The sequence below is a fragment of the Fundulus heteroclitus genome, chromosome 10, assembly GCF_011125445.2.
Source record: "Fundulus heteroclitus isolate FHET01 chromosome 10, MU-UCD_Fhet_4.1, whole genome shotgun sequence".
NCBI classification, from domain to species: Eukaryota; Metazoa; Chordata; class Actinopteri; order Cyprinodontiformes; family Fundulidae; genus Fundulus; species Fundulus heteroclitus.
Genome location: NC_046370.1, coordinates 8,338,456 through 8,353,413, shown reverse-complemented (window position 1 = coordinate 8,353,413; position 14,958 = coordinate 8,338,456). Strand labels below are relative to the sequence as shown.

The 14,958-nt window shown below is 39.7% G+C and overlaps 1 protein-coding gene across 20 annotated transcripts in view; it reads right to left on the bottom strand.

Moving 5' to 3' along the window:
- Positions 1 to 14,958, bottom strand: part of LOC105928199 (calcium-activated potassium channel subunit alpha-1) — a 164,195-nt gene that overhangs the window by 145,567 nt on the left and 3,670 nt on the right. For 7 of the 20 annotated variants that reach the window (XM_036141903.1, XM_036141907.1, XM_036141909.1 and 4 more), the window contains exon 1: positions 13,389 to 14,282. The exons of 2 other annotated variants lie outside the window; for them this stretch is intronic. In XM_036141903.1, coding sequence (XP_035997796.1) covers positions 13,389 to 13,619 — 231 coding nt within the window. In that variant the 5' untranslated portion in view covers positions 13,620 to 14,282. Of the gene's footprint in view, positions 1 to 13,388; positions 14,284 to 14,958 lie in introns of those variants that run through there. 11 more of the 20 variants (XM_036141911.1, XM_036141912.1, XM_036141901.1 and 8 more) reach the window with 2 other exon arrangements.

Here is a 14,958-nt window from a genome sequence, read left to right as displayed (position 1 = left end):
TTTCTGTAAGATTAATTTGCTCTCTAACTGAAAACCTTGAAAACGTGTTAAAGACCCAAATGATCAACGACTCCAATCGATACGGAGAGGAAAACGAGCCAGGTTGAGGCTGCAGCTTCAGCAAAATGCTGACTATGCATGTGAGGTCACCAGACATGAAAAAACAAAAAAAAAAACACTCTTCTGTCAAACATGGCGGCGGTAGCATCATGTTGAGGGTCTGTCTTGCTGCCATCGGCACTGGTGGATTGCACAAAGTGGTTGGAACGACGAAGAGGAAAGACAAGTTCTTAACTTCAGCTCAATTAAAGGGGCTTAAAGGTTGAAACTTAGAAACAGTTTAATGTCCCTACAGGCCAATAATCCCAGCCACATTAAAAAGACTAACATCGAGCTTCTGGAAAGGTCTTCCCTAAACCTCCAAACTCAACTCCATTAAAAATATTTGGACTACACTTAAAAGCTTTTGTCCAGTATACTAGCTAAGGGACATTTGACAGATATTAGTCTGAGTGTTGGGGAACAAATTCAAGAATGTTTGTATAGCTTTGACCCATAAGGTTTTCAGAAATTCCACCATAATATTGCACTGAAGCAGCACTGACCTTCCTAGGTTTAAATCCCTGCCTGGGGTCTTTCTGCATAGAGTTTGCATGATTACTCTATCCATGCATGGGATTTCTCCAGGTACTCCAGCTTCCTAACCTGACTCTCGTCAGATGGATGCAGTCCCGCCGAGCTCCACGCATCCGCCTGGACTCGCTGCCATTGGGAGGGATTTCAATACCACATAAAATGGACGGGCCAATCAGGATCGCCAGGCGGGATTTTCGTAGATGCGACGCATCAGAGAAGCAACTGTGCCGGCTCGCGGCGAGGAAGCAAGCGGTAACATTGATGCTGCTATTTCATCAGTGTTGTCCAATCCACCGAATATTAATTCTTTAAAAGAACAGCTGAGAAGGGCTTTGAAGACTTTTGTTAGTGGAAACGATGTTTTGGTCCTTCTCCCGAATGGGGTTTGGCAAGAGCTTGTAGCACGTCAGTAAAGACGACTGACAAGTGGCTAATCCAATCATATGCAAGGATTTCTGATAAGACCCCTCCTTCTGAAATACATCTCCAATGGAGCGATCCAAGATGGATGTGTGGAGCTCGGCGGAACTACACCCCCCCATTCCAAATACATTGACTCTTAGCTTAATTGGTCTCTACACATTGCCCATAGGTGTGAGTATGTGCATGGCTGTTTGTCCTGTTCGTCTCTCTGATGCTCTGTGATGGAATGGCAACCTTTCCACCCGTCTCGCCCTATTACCCCCCATCATCCTGCACAGATAAACGGGTATAGACAACGGATAAAGACCTTTATTTACTTTTCAATACACACTGTTTCTTTACATTATAATTGTTATTATTATTATTATTATTAGACATTTCCTTGGTGTAAATGGCAGCTTAGTACATTTTGTTCCTTCTAGAGAAGATGTTCAGCCCCAGAACTGTATCGGGGAAGGTTTTCTTTCTCTTGAAAGCATGGAAGAAGTTATTGAATTTCTTTGCACCAATTTTTACATATATTCTTTGATTTCTGACTAAAAGCATCATGAACAACTCGGCTTGATGTACGAATTTATCTCAGCACGTTCTCTGTACTAATGAACAGAGTAACACAGGCAGAGCCGAGGGAAGTGATAGCCGTTAAGTAGTCCTAATTGGCATCACGCTGTTATCCCTCAGCACTTTAATGACCAAGTTTAAAAATGTAAGCTGAAAAACACCTCGGCCACGACGGTCTGCTGTTAATGCCACTAAAAGCCGAGTTCAAAGATTAATGATCTGTGACTCATGACACGGTCCAATTATTCTTTTGAAGGATGTGGTGGCAGACTTCATCTTAAGGTCACACGCAGGTAAATCCCTTCAGAACAGTCAAGTGCAGTTTTTGACATTTATATTTCAGCATACACACGTGGCGGGTTTGTATTCTTTTTATTCCACACTGCTAACAACAGACAGAGACATTTAAATCATCTTCTGCTGGAGCGTTTGTTAAAAGTGATGCGTTTTTAATGGCAGCGGGAGCCGGAAAAGGTCATTACAGGCACTCTGTCTCCTCCGAGTCACTTTGATCACGCGTCTCCAAATTTAGGTCTCCCAACCTCGCCTAAATCAAGTCCTCCTGACACCAGAGGTCATTGATCAACACTGCGAGCCGATTCCCAGAATTCACCGTGATAATTTGTCAAAAGGGCCAACAAATTAAATTTGAATATAACATGTGGCTTCGGATAATTTCTACAAAATGAATCAATTATTTACAAGTATTTTAATAGAACTCGGATTATTAATAACCCGAGACGGGGAAAGGAAGGTCCTGAAATATCTTCCAACTAATCTCGCCTGGCATGAGATCTTCCAATGAATGTTTTACTGAGTGAATGAACTCACTGAATTAGTTTGGGAACTTCTTCAGATTTTATCACGAATGGCCTTTTATGTGACAGACCAACACAGAATACTGTTCAACTGTGGAGTGGAAGGGAAGTTTTCCACGGTTTTCTAAAGCTTTTAACAAATAACACTCAACAGTGTGGTTTGCATTTGTATTATCCACCCTTCTCTCTAAAACCCTTAAATAAAATCCAGCACAACGAAATGTTTTCAGAAGTCAAAACATTAGTGAATCGTGACAAGTCAGGTGGAAAGCTTTGGATTCCCATAGTGGCATCGCTATAGTGACACATGGTAGCATGTCATTGATGAAGAAAAGCATCCCTCACAGCATAATGCTTTTCCCCAACATGGACAGGAAGGCTGGTATGAGTTGCTGGGAAGAAGGATGGAGCTAAAATTATGGTATGGTGGTCTGGAAGAAAACCTATTAGAGGCTGCAAAACAATTATTGTAGTGGATAGAGTGGTGGGGGTTCACTTTCCAGCATGACCACATGCCTAAACATCCAGGCAGAACTGGAGTACAGCGGTTTACAGCATCACGGGTTACAATAACCTAGACAATAGGGCTGAACGATTTTGGAAAATAATCTAATTGCGATTTTTTTTCTTAATATTGCGATTTAATGCGATTTTTTTTCCCAGTTTAATTTATCATGTCTTTTTAAACATATACAAACAACAAATCATTTTGTTTCCTCGCTGTGCAGATTAGTTGCTAAAAGACCCGCAGCATCTAAACTCAGAGCAGAAATGGTCGCGTTCTGCCTACGATATATTTCAACCAAAATTGCAATTTTGACTTTTCTCTGCGTTAACCACAAGCAACAAAAATGGCGTCTAAATAAAGACGTTTGTAAACAAGGACTATTCAAACAAGAACTTTTAATGTTTCTATTAATCAGAATATTATTCAAGAGAACAGCTTTTAGTTGATTTGGACATCAGTCCTTGTTGAACATAAAGTGCAACCAACAAGCAAGTCTATGTATTAAACTGATTGACCTGTACTTAATGCTATGTATGATTATATAAACTCTAAAAAAAAAGTAATACAATTAGATTGTCTCACTGCTGCAACTGTCTTCCCTTCCATGTGGAGGCAAACCCACTTTAAACATTTTACCAACACCTAATGGACGTGTCTAATTCCCTAATTGTTATATAGCCAAAAATTGCAGACTCTGCGATTTGGAAATTGCGTTTTTCTAAATCGCGATGATATTGAAAATGCGATTAATTGTTCAGCCCTACTAGACAAAAGTTGAAAATGGATGTTAGTCAAGACTGTCTATCCAATCTGACTGAGCTTCAGCTATTTTGCAAAGAAGAACAGGCAGAAATCTCAGTATCTGGATGTGCAAAGCTTGTAAAGACATATAGTACAGAAGACTTGGAGCTGTAATTGCAACAAAGGGTTGTTCGAATCCAGCCTCGGTGAGGCTGGATTCGAACAAGAATGGCACTTTTTAGATTATTTGTACAAAATGTACGATGTGTCCTTTTTCCTTCACTTAAGTATCATATCCCATTTTAAAATCCCAAGAAAATCCATTAAAACTTGTGTATGCACAACAGAAAACTCACTTCAGATACAGCAACTTTGTTTTTTTTTTTCTACAATCCCTTAGTTACTATTGAAAACTTCAGGTTAATTTAACAGACAAGAAATGCAACAAAATTACATTTAACTTCCCATATTTATATGTGAAACACTTGCAGGTTTCTACATGTCACCAAGTGCATGTTTTGTGATAAAGAGCAGCAGCCTATGACAGGAAAAAAAAACATTTGTGTTAATCACAGACCTCTTAGATCACAGATGGAGCAATGACAGCCAAGCTGGAGCACGCTGCTTATGTTACGCAATGCTGCTAATAAGTAGCTGATACTTACACGGCCAATTAAATGAACATGAGGGGAAATGTTTTCCTTTTTCATTTGGCACAAGTACTGACAATCTAACTAGCCTTAAATAGCAGTAAAGCGTAACAAAAATAATTATTAGATTTATCTATGTTTTCTCTCTGTCTCTCATTATTTTCTGTTGTTTTGTATTTTGGGGAAGGTTTGAATAGCCTAAAAAATAAAAAATAAAAATCCTATTTTCAGAACAAAATAAATTTTTTCATTACTTATTTTGTAAGTTAACAATTAGTGTGATTTAATGTTTTAATCAAGTTCTATACGACCAAACTGTCTGGGACTGTAAATGCGCATTTGCCTCTATGACTAAATATGTAATATTTATTTTAAGGGCTGAAGTTATTCTGTTAGTTCATGTGCAATGGCCCTTTTAAAATTAGTCAAATAAAACACATTCGAACACACAAGAAATCAGATTCTCATACTGTTGCTGTAAATGCATCTTGTTTTTTTTTAATTATTCATTTAGCAGAAAAGAGAAGGGGAAAATGTTACAGTGAGCGGCATCAAAAGTCACCCTGCCTGACATGCTGGTTTTCTCTGTTTGTGTTCATCTCTAAGCACATGACAGAAACAGCAGCAAAGTGGCACTCAGCTGTTTGAACTTACAAAATCATGACTCCCGCGTGTCATCGTTGCAATATTTTCAGACAGCACTTAAAAGCGCCAGAAGAGCAGCTCTCCAACTGCAATCCTCCAATCACCACCTGATGCACTTCTGAGTCACTGCCAGAAGGTACATGTTTGCTCTACATGACTTGCCTTGTGGATCTTATTTTTTTAATACACTCACATAAACAATATGCATAATTGAATATATATTTTTTGACTAGTGTCCAGAAGAGAAACACCCACCATACAGCCAACCACAGTCGTCACTGAAATGTTAATGTGGGCAATAACTCAATATTTGATTTCCGTATATTTTCAGTTCTATGCATCAACACTCTTGCATGCCAATGATGCATTTGCATCACTGGCATGAGTTTCCACCTTTCATATACATTTTAGTTATACTTAATGGGGAGCCTGTTGGAACATGCAATAAATAGAAGAGTGAGATAAATGGATTTAAATCACAGCCACCAGCAAAAACACTGAAAACACAACACACTTCGATAATTGTCTTTTAAAATGGCCCAAATCAGTATAGGTAAAAAAAAAAAAAACAATCCCGACCTTTAAATCAATATATGTCGATAATGGCGGGTTTATACCAATTCTTTTCTTCCTGCAGACGCTAGCTTTGCTGCAATGGCAGCTTGTGCGTAAATCACTGAAAAGCAGAGTTACTTTTAACCATTTCTCATGACACTGTTACAGCTAAAAACATGTCGGTTCTCATAATCATTCATCAAAACATAAGCTCTGTTGCGTTTTGTGTAAAATCGCGGTCATTTATTTGCTTTGTGTTTCCATGCTGTATAAAGACACTCAGCAGTAACTAAACAACGCTCCAGCATTGCATTCTTATGCGTTTGATACTGCAGCATACACAGTTGGATCACCATTTACTGCACGTCTACCTCTGCTATGTAATTCATGTTAAGGGCTGGGCAGGTAGCACCAAAATGTCCCAATAATAACATTTCTTAATCTTACACTACACTATACAGAAACTCTGTCTGCACTGATGAAGAAGATTACACCTTCTCAAGCAAAGTATTTGATTGAATGGCTGCCTGACCCACTTTCTGATTAATTTAGCTAATAATTACTTTGGGGCACTCACCGAGCAGTTTAATTAAACTCTCCTTAGTTAATCCAAACAGGGTGATGGAAAAAAAACATTTGCCCCTTTATAGATTTGCTCCGTTTTTGCTGTTTTGTCTCAGTTATATTTTGTTATCATCAAGTGAATTTTAAATAGTAGACAAATATTACCTGAGCACCAAATACAAATAGCAGTTTTCAAATGATGATTTGACCCAGCAATGGAAAAAGCTATCCAAACCAATCTGACCCTGTGTGAAAAAGTAATTGCCTCCCTTGTTAAATCATAAATGTTCATATTCAATGATATTCCAATTCTCTAGCCACCCTCAGGTCTGTTTACTGCCTGAAATGTAGAATGAAGAACTTCACTTAGGCTACGTTCACACTGCAGCAAAATGCAACCATAATCAGCTCTTTTTGCCCATTTGTGACCTACAGTAGATGCGTCTTTTTCACGGCTGCGTGAGCGGCCCAATTCTGATCTTTTCACCCCCCCCAAAAAAAAAAAATCTGATTTGTGCATCTTCCATATATGGTGCTAATTTGAATATGTATAGGATTTTTTTCAAAGCGTCCACTGTCTGAACAGTCATATCACATTTTATCCGTCTTTAACATCACTCTGCTGGTTCTATTGTCGGCTCCCACTGCTCAACAACTTTCTGATAATAACAAGGAGAAATGTCGGCTGGTATCTGTGGGTTTTTTTTTTTTTAAACAAAACTTTACTGAACACTTCTAGTAACAATTACATTCACCATTACTTCCGTAAACAGAGCGCTGCTGTGTGACGTCTCCTGTTTTTTGCGTATACGGGTCGCTTTGCGGTCTTGAACTGTTCAGACAGAAGTATGACGGCAGCCTCATTTAATAATATATGCCTAAAAAAATTATTTCAGCAAAAAAATCGGAATTGAGCCTTAAAACCTGCAGTGTGAACATAGCCTTAAATAGAACCTGGCAACATGAAAATGTCCTGATCTAAAATAAAATGAACAGAAGACAAAGAAAGTCCTTGCTATCCATCAGTCGGTACAAGTGTATAAAGACATTTCTAAGGAATTAGTGCTTCGGAGGACCACAGTGAGAACTCTTATCAACAAACTGAGAAAATATGGAACAATGTTGACCCATACACTAAAATTTCTCCAAGAGCAAGACTCAACCAGATCCAAAAGAAATATTTTTGACCCTAGTCTGGACTTACATCTGGACTTACCTTTAACATCTTCCATCTCAGCAAAAAAGTACCATACAGTACGTTGTTCTGTAAAAAGCTACATTTTACATCCCTCATCCAAATACACATAAAAAAACAATATAGGGGTGCATCAAAAGCAGCATATATACTTCAAAGCCTTGAAAGGACTTAAAGTAAACAAAACGCGCTTAATTTCCTCACATTTAGGCCTACTAGGTAAGATGTGATTTTAGACACCAGCAGATGTGCTAAGAAACACTCCAGCTGCAGCTTAATTAAAGTGACTGTGAAGTTAAGTTGCTGTATAATTCAGCCACTACAAAAGGGGCTGTGGGGGGGGGGGGGGGGGGGGGGGGGGGGGGGGACACTGCACTCTCAATGCTAATGAAGTGACAAAGTAAATGGCTCAACTTCTTCTAATTCAGCTTTGTGTGCTGCGCCATATATAAAGAATGTATTGTCATTCCCCAGCCTCCCTCCCATAATAGCTGTATTTATTAGAACCCCACAAATAATGGGTTTTATTGATTACTCTTAGACCGGGAACACAAAACCCACAGTGCCAGTGCCTCAGCGTCAGACCCGTCAGAACAGCGGGTGGCAAACGCATTACAGACAAGAGAGTTTGAATCTTGAAAACACTTCGAAAAAACAATCAACATGTTTCTATGAACAATTCTCTAAAATCTTGATGTTTTGATCCGTTTACGAGATGCACAGACCAGGGGGGAGGGAAGGGGGGGATTTTTCCTCCAACACAATCTGCCACATCTCACAGCCTCGACAACTGCATAACACGCGGACATTTACTCTTATAATGAAATCCATTGCTTCCTAGTTGCTTAGCAACCAAAACACTTATTCATATGGTGCATACTGTAAGCACCTGACACTGCATTTCTGACTCTTTGCAGGGAGACTGATTCTTGGACGAGGAACAGAGGATTTGGAGAAGACAGGGAGGAGAGAGTGGAAATGAATGCCAGGAGAGTAAAAGAAAGTAAGAGGCAAAGAAGACGGGGATGTTCGAGTGAAAGGATGATCCCTTCGTGGCTGACTCCCACAGAGCAGCGCAACAGGTTGGTGGAGCTCACTCGCTCCACTTGGCAAAAATTGGAGCAGGAAAACAAAATCTGACTGCTCTTTTAAATCACACGGGAACACTGTTGAGCTGTGGAACAAAATAACTCAACCTATTTTTTTTTTCTTTTTTTCTTTTCCTCTTTTATTTTGAGTTATGTGAAGCATCAGGATGTGACAAAACGTTAAACATTTACAAATTCAACAGGTGACATGTTCAACGGGTTACTTCAAAAACAAAAATGATAGACATAAAATATAAAGAAGACTAAAAGAATAAGAGGAGTAATATGAAGGAGGTCAGGAAAACACCCCAATTCCAAAACATCAGGGTGTTGTGACAGTTTAAAGGAGCAATAAGGACAATTTCATTATTTTAGATGGAAAGAACCAAAAAATTGTGATATGAAGAACTAAAGGTATCTTTCTAGATAGGAATATGGTATGACGTCACACCGCATCTCTCTGTGTTGCTCTACAGTCTTTTGTGTATAAAGCCGGGCCGGCCGCGCGTCCATGTACAGTACATGCATGTGAACAGCTGCCACTCTCGGCTTAGCCACTCCTGGCCTAGAAAATGCCGCCGTTACAGCAGTGTTGCGTAGGAACAAAATGGCAGAGAGCACACCCAATGGATCAAAAGGTCGACTCTATGTAAGGTCAAGGAGCGGGAGCTATTCGGACAGCACTTATGACACTTCTGCTTTGGCAAAAATGTCCTTCCCCAGTAAGGGTGTTTCTTTTGCTAATGGCATTATAAAGTTATGACTTACTTTGTTCTTCACTAGACATGTTCCTCAAAAGGTGATGCTGTTTTGCTGTGTATTTATCCTTTCCAAATAAGCCCATATGAGGCAACACTTGAGAAGGGGAAGGGAATAGGGGGGCAGGTTGCAGCTGGAGTGGAGGTAAAGAGGCGTGGCTTGTCACACATCTTGTTTTGGTCTACAGACAGTGCTCAACAGCCCACCTAGTGGTGAAATGTCAGTTATTGCTCCTTTAAACTACTTCATGACAGACTGAAGCACAGGAAACATGACATTTAATTCTATAACTTTATAATCTTAACAAAAGATTCAAATCTTTATGACTGAAATTTAGGTATTTGAGTATAATAACTGAGACTTAAACAATTTGATGTTTTTAGAACAAATCTGTTTACATTCCCACATATATTATTTAAATAATTATGTATTGGATTGTGGCAGCATTGGCCTTCAATAGTTTTTAACAGTGAAGAATGTTTCACTTTTTTGTTGTTCTGTTCTTTATAGCATAACACTAAGAGTCTATGTGTAGAACTGTGTTGGGACATAGAATATATTAATTTAAAATGCATATATTTATTGATGACACCGTTGTTTATACTGCAGGGCTGTCCAATCTAGGTGCAGATAATTTACAGGAAGCTTTAAGTCAATGAGGCAATCACTGCTACTGAACTTGTTTCAAACTCAAACAAGATGAAATTGATTACCTTCACCTGTTTTCAGGTTGAATTAAGTGATTCCTCCGCTGTCACACTAACTTTATTTAAATGCTTAGAAACCTGGCAATATTCAAGATTAGCTGTAGCTGTTCTGATCAATACTATGCTTAAACCCACTGCTTTAATTTTCAATAACATTTTCTGTACTTTAAGAGATTAATGATAAAAATATGCTGTGCAGAATACAGAAAAATAAATTGGCAGCTGCAGCACAGAAATAATATAGATGCCTTCCTGCAAAGGTCAGCACCGCCCTGCATGCAGCCCATCCTATTCCTCTGTATTTTTCCGTCTGTCGGATAAAAAGGATGATCAAACACAGAGACTAAAGGCTCCTTCTCTCGTTCATTTATCAGCCAGTCCATCTGTGTCCTTCAGTATCAAAAGGAAAAGCAATAACTATCTTTCACTTGAAAATGGCCCACAAGCAGTCTGAAACTCCAAGCACAATTAATGCCAAATTAAGAAATAGTGGGCAATTATTTTCAGAATTCCTGTGGAACCCCAAAAGCATTATAGTCAAATCTGAGAAATTGTTTGGGGTTGTTCCTATATCCCAGTTAAACAATTTTCCTTATTTTTCCATAATCATGTTTTCTGGTAAAAAGCAACATACAACATCCCATCGGTCCACTCCTCAGTCCTTAGCAGGCACCACCCATCAGTCCACATCAACTCTCCTGGTATCCCAAATCCCACAAAGTGCTTTCTGGGATGATGGATTAGATCTCCTCACAATGGAGGATCATACGGGGTATTCACTTTATTTTTGGGATACAGAGAACTAAAACACCAAAAGGACCAAAACTGTCATGACAAAATTATTCATGTCATGATGATCATTTTTTATGTCTATATAACTTGCATTATAAGAATCGCTGTACAATATAATTTCCCTTTGGAGATGACAAATTTGAATTTCATGAGACATTATAAAAACACTAAATCAGTTTATTTTAATTCCCAATGATTTTAAGTGTTGAAATTACAAAGAGAAATTCTATAAAGAGAGTGCAACTATGATCAAAAACATGGCAGCTGATAGGCATCGGATATCCCGAACAGCACCTGCCTTGCTCAACAGTACATGCTCACGTTTTTTAAAATTGAGCTTCTGGGAGTCTTCATTGTGAAGACAATTTTGTTGTTAAATATAAGAAGATCACAACTTTTTTGGTCATAACTCTGGGCAATTCCGACCTTTTTTGAAAAAAAAAAAAAAAAAAGCCACAAAAGTAAACATTCAGAAGGAAACCAATATGGCCTGCATAATAAATAGAAAGCAGTGTTTGTATTCTTCCCTATGGTCATTGTCAGCAGGACAAATGAACTTTAACACATGTCGATGCTGTTTTTCATGGGACTTCAAGCACAGTCGCACTTTGTATTCTCAGGTTCACCGACTTTCATTGATCGTAGGCAGACTGGTGCACTGGTGAATGTTCATCTGCAAATCAATGTTCGGTTTACTGCCACTGTATTTAAGCTTCTTAGGAAGAGTAACATCAGACTCTGCCCACAATGTATCCCATTTAATGTTCCTTCAGTACACACGGAAAAAAGGCAAAAGGATTTTCTGACATTGCCTCTTGAGAACCCGAAGCTTTGTTGCTTTATTTAACTGAGTTTTTTTTTTTTTTTTTTTTTTTTATAAAATACATTTTCAGGACAGTGGAGAAAGCATCACTGGGTGATTTTATTTTCCATTTTTAAGGTTTAATTGTAATTGTATTGCATTAATTTCATACCTTCAGTAAATTTATTGTATGCAATATAACGCTTGTGGACTATTTTAACATTACTTTGATCTTGCAGTGAATAGTAAAGTACAGTGCAACAAACTGTCCTTAAAAGTTAGCTAACAAGTTAAAGTAGTCCACCTCAGTGTAATTTAAGCCAATGTGTCCAGCTGTTCTGACAAGGCCTCCGACATTTGTTAAGGAGCGTTAGTGAACAAACAGTCATCACGAAGACCGAAGAACATGCTCGTTAGATCAGGGATGAAGATGTGAAGAAGTTTAACCCAAAGTAAAAACAAAACAAGAATTTAAGCTTTCACAGAGCACTGTTCAGTACATCATCTGAATTTGGAAATGGTACAACACAAACCTGCAAACCTACCAAAACATCGTCATCCATCAAAACTGTCACACCCTTAGAAGCAAAGCATTAATCAGAGGAGAAGCCAAAAAAAAAAGTGGATGATAAAACAACCCTTTTGCATTTTTGTTTTTGTTTTAACTCAAACCTTGGAGGAGATACAGCCAACGTATGGAACACTTTGCTCGAATCAGAAGAGAACAAATTGTGTAACAGGGGGGTAGCGGTATAATGCTCGCACGTGGAAAAAGTTTTTCTGTTGGTTACTGGTCTCACAACCCGGTGACGTTTGATGTGTTTATGTTTACATGATATTTCTATCATGTAAACATGACTATGGACCGCCTTGCTGCTGAAATGTGCTACACAAATAAACTTGACTTGCTCTCAACTGGAGTTTTTGCAACACTTTTGCAACATATGTGATGGAATAGTAGCACTAGACACCAGCCTAAATGCAAAATCGCTACAGGGAACATGGTGGTGGCAGCATCATGTCAAGGATTTTCTTCGGAAGGGACAGAGGTGATGGGAAGTCGGTTGGAGCTAAACACTCTAAGCTAGAAAAGCAAAAAAAAAAGATTTCATAGGGGGAAGTTGATCTTCCAGTAGACCACCACTAACCATGCAGCCAGAGCTACAATGAAAATGTTTAGATTAAAGCACATCCATGACTTAGTTTGGCTCGGTCAAAGTCGTTAGAACTAAATCCAATTAAGAATTTGTCAAGAGACTTATAAAATAACTTTGATCTACCTGAGGTTGAACTTTTTTGCTAAGAAGAATGGGGGGGGGGGGCATTCTACATCTGAAACAGGTGGCTGTATAATTCACTCATACAGGTGAGAAAAATCCACATCACACTTTTTCCCCCATATTTTGTCAAATTCGTTTTCCTTCAAACTTCCATTAAATAAAGTCTGTTGTTGTAACGCGCCAAAAAAAAAAAAAAAAGAAAAATCGTTTAATGGAATGAATACTTCTGCAAGGCACTGTTAAGGTTATATTATTGAAAAATATCCCAACCCAGGGAATTAAAGCCAGACTCATCAGCGTTAACTTCACCAAACGCTGTGTTGAGGAGGATTTTGCAATCTCGGATCATGTTTCAGATCAGCCTACGGTAAACTGAAGCCCATTTCAACCAACAAGTGTGAAGAGACTTTACCTTCTCCAGTGTTAGGAGCGAAATATTTTCTAGCACCGCTACGGAGTGTCACATTAAGCCAAGAATAGCCGAGTTCATTATTCAGAGCCATGTCCTGTGCTGTCTGTTGATGGGGGGGCCTCGGCACTGATTTAATTACAAGCCCATTTTATAAATTTAAACTGCCTGGAGACGCTCTCGCCACCGCACTGCTCGGACTCACCGGGAATAATCCCCCCCACCCTCGGGCGAGCCGTGCCCCACCAAACCTACCTTCTTCTTGGCGTTACAGTGACAGCACACGGTCCACAGGTACTTTAGGGTCCTCCACAGGAGGATAATGAAGAGCCCCCCAAAGAAAGTGACCATGGAAGAGGCGAGGAAAGCCCACCACATCCGCTGGCCGCTGCTGTCACAGGGCACGTCGGACGAGAACGGGATGACATGTATCTTGGAATATTGGATCGAGGGGTCCGGGCTGAATTTCTCGCCTTTCTTCGCCATCGCGGACTTCTGGTCACCTGTCGGCCCCCCTCGGAGCGAACAGATCAACTCTGACAGAGAGAGAGTGAGAGAGATTCAGGCGCTTCGGGGAGCTCCAGCCAGCGCCCCCTGATGCCACAGCGGCTCAGGCATGTTGAATCGCCGCGCCTTTCTCTCCCTTTCCTCCGCCTCTCGTCTGCATTCACCAAAACGGACGGCTTGTTTAAAGTTGGGTGGACGGGGAATAATGATTAAAAAAAAAAAAAAAAAAAAAACAACTTCTTCTGAAATCAAGGTGCGCCTCGCGATGCGCGTCCGCGGCTGGAGTTGTGCGTCATCCGTTTGATCTGTGCGTAAAAATCACATTATGTACAAGATCCAAAAGGCGCACAGTTTTCTCGATAATTCTAATTTGTCTGCTTGTTATTGTCACTGATGGACAGAAAAAGGCAGCGCTGTCCTCTTCAGTCGATGATTCACTCACTCCTCCACCTTGTTTGACGGCGCGGCAGCTTTCAGCGGCTCCTCTTTTTCTGCGCACTGTTGAATGCGCCCCTCACGGAGAAAAGCTTCAATATTTTAGACAAAAAAATATATAAAAAGGTGTCGTTTTTTCTTTTTTGTTAGGATTGTTGTCCTCCACATCCAGCGGCCGCCTGTCTCGTCCATTTGTTGGAAGATGGCATCGCAGATTTACAGGTAGCTGGGGGGGAGGAGCCATCAACAGCAGACGTAGATGCTTCCAGTTATTTATAGGGACCGATTCATCAATGATTTATGACTAACTTTGGTGTCTACAGACAAACTCAAGGGGAACGTCTTCATCACCTGTAGCTATAACCAGTTTCCAACTCGGTTGAACCTTTACAAATCTTTAAAAAAGGTCTATTAAAACCTTAAAGCTGTTAAAAATATTGTTTTGTAGTGACGCCACCCGGAGGGATCCAGTTGGGACAGAGGCTACTTTATAGAAACTTATTCTATACCTTCTTTGGACATACTGTATGTCAAGCGTTTAAGTTTAGTTCTGTCATGAAAAATTGATTACACAAGCCCAATAAAAGACAAATGTAGTCAGTATAATCCCAGTGACACCTCAGGACTTAACAGTTGTCCAACAAACAAAAAGGTCATAAATAAATTCTGGTTGCTTTACCCAAGCATATTGCTTGAAAGTTTAAAATCTAAAGCAGACATAAATAAAATTGTACTCTATGCTGATTTCATTTTCCAACGGGGCATGACGTCTGTCCACACTCCCTTTAGTACCTGGTTTAATGACCACTGTGCTCGTTTGGCCACAGGAATCACTAAACTAAAGCCCACACAGCATCCACCTGTCTGGTGTATGAAGACGAAG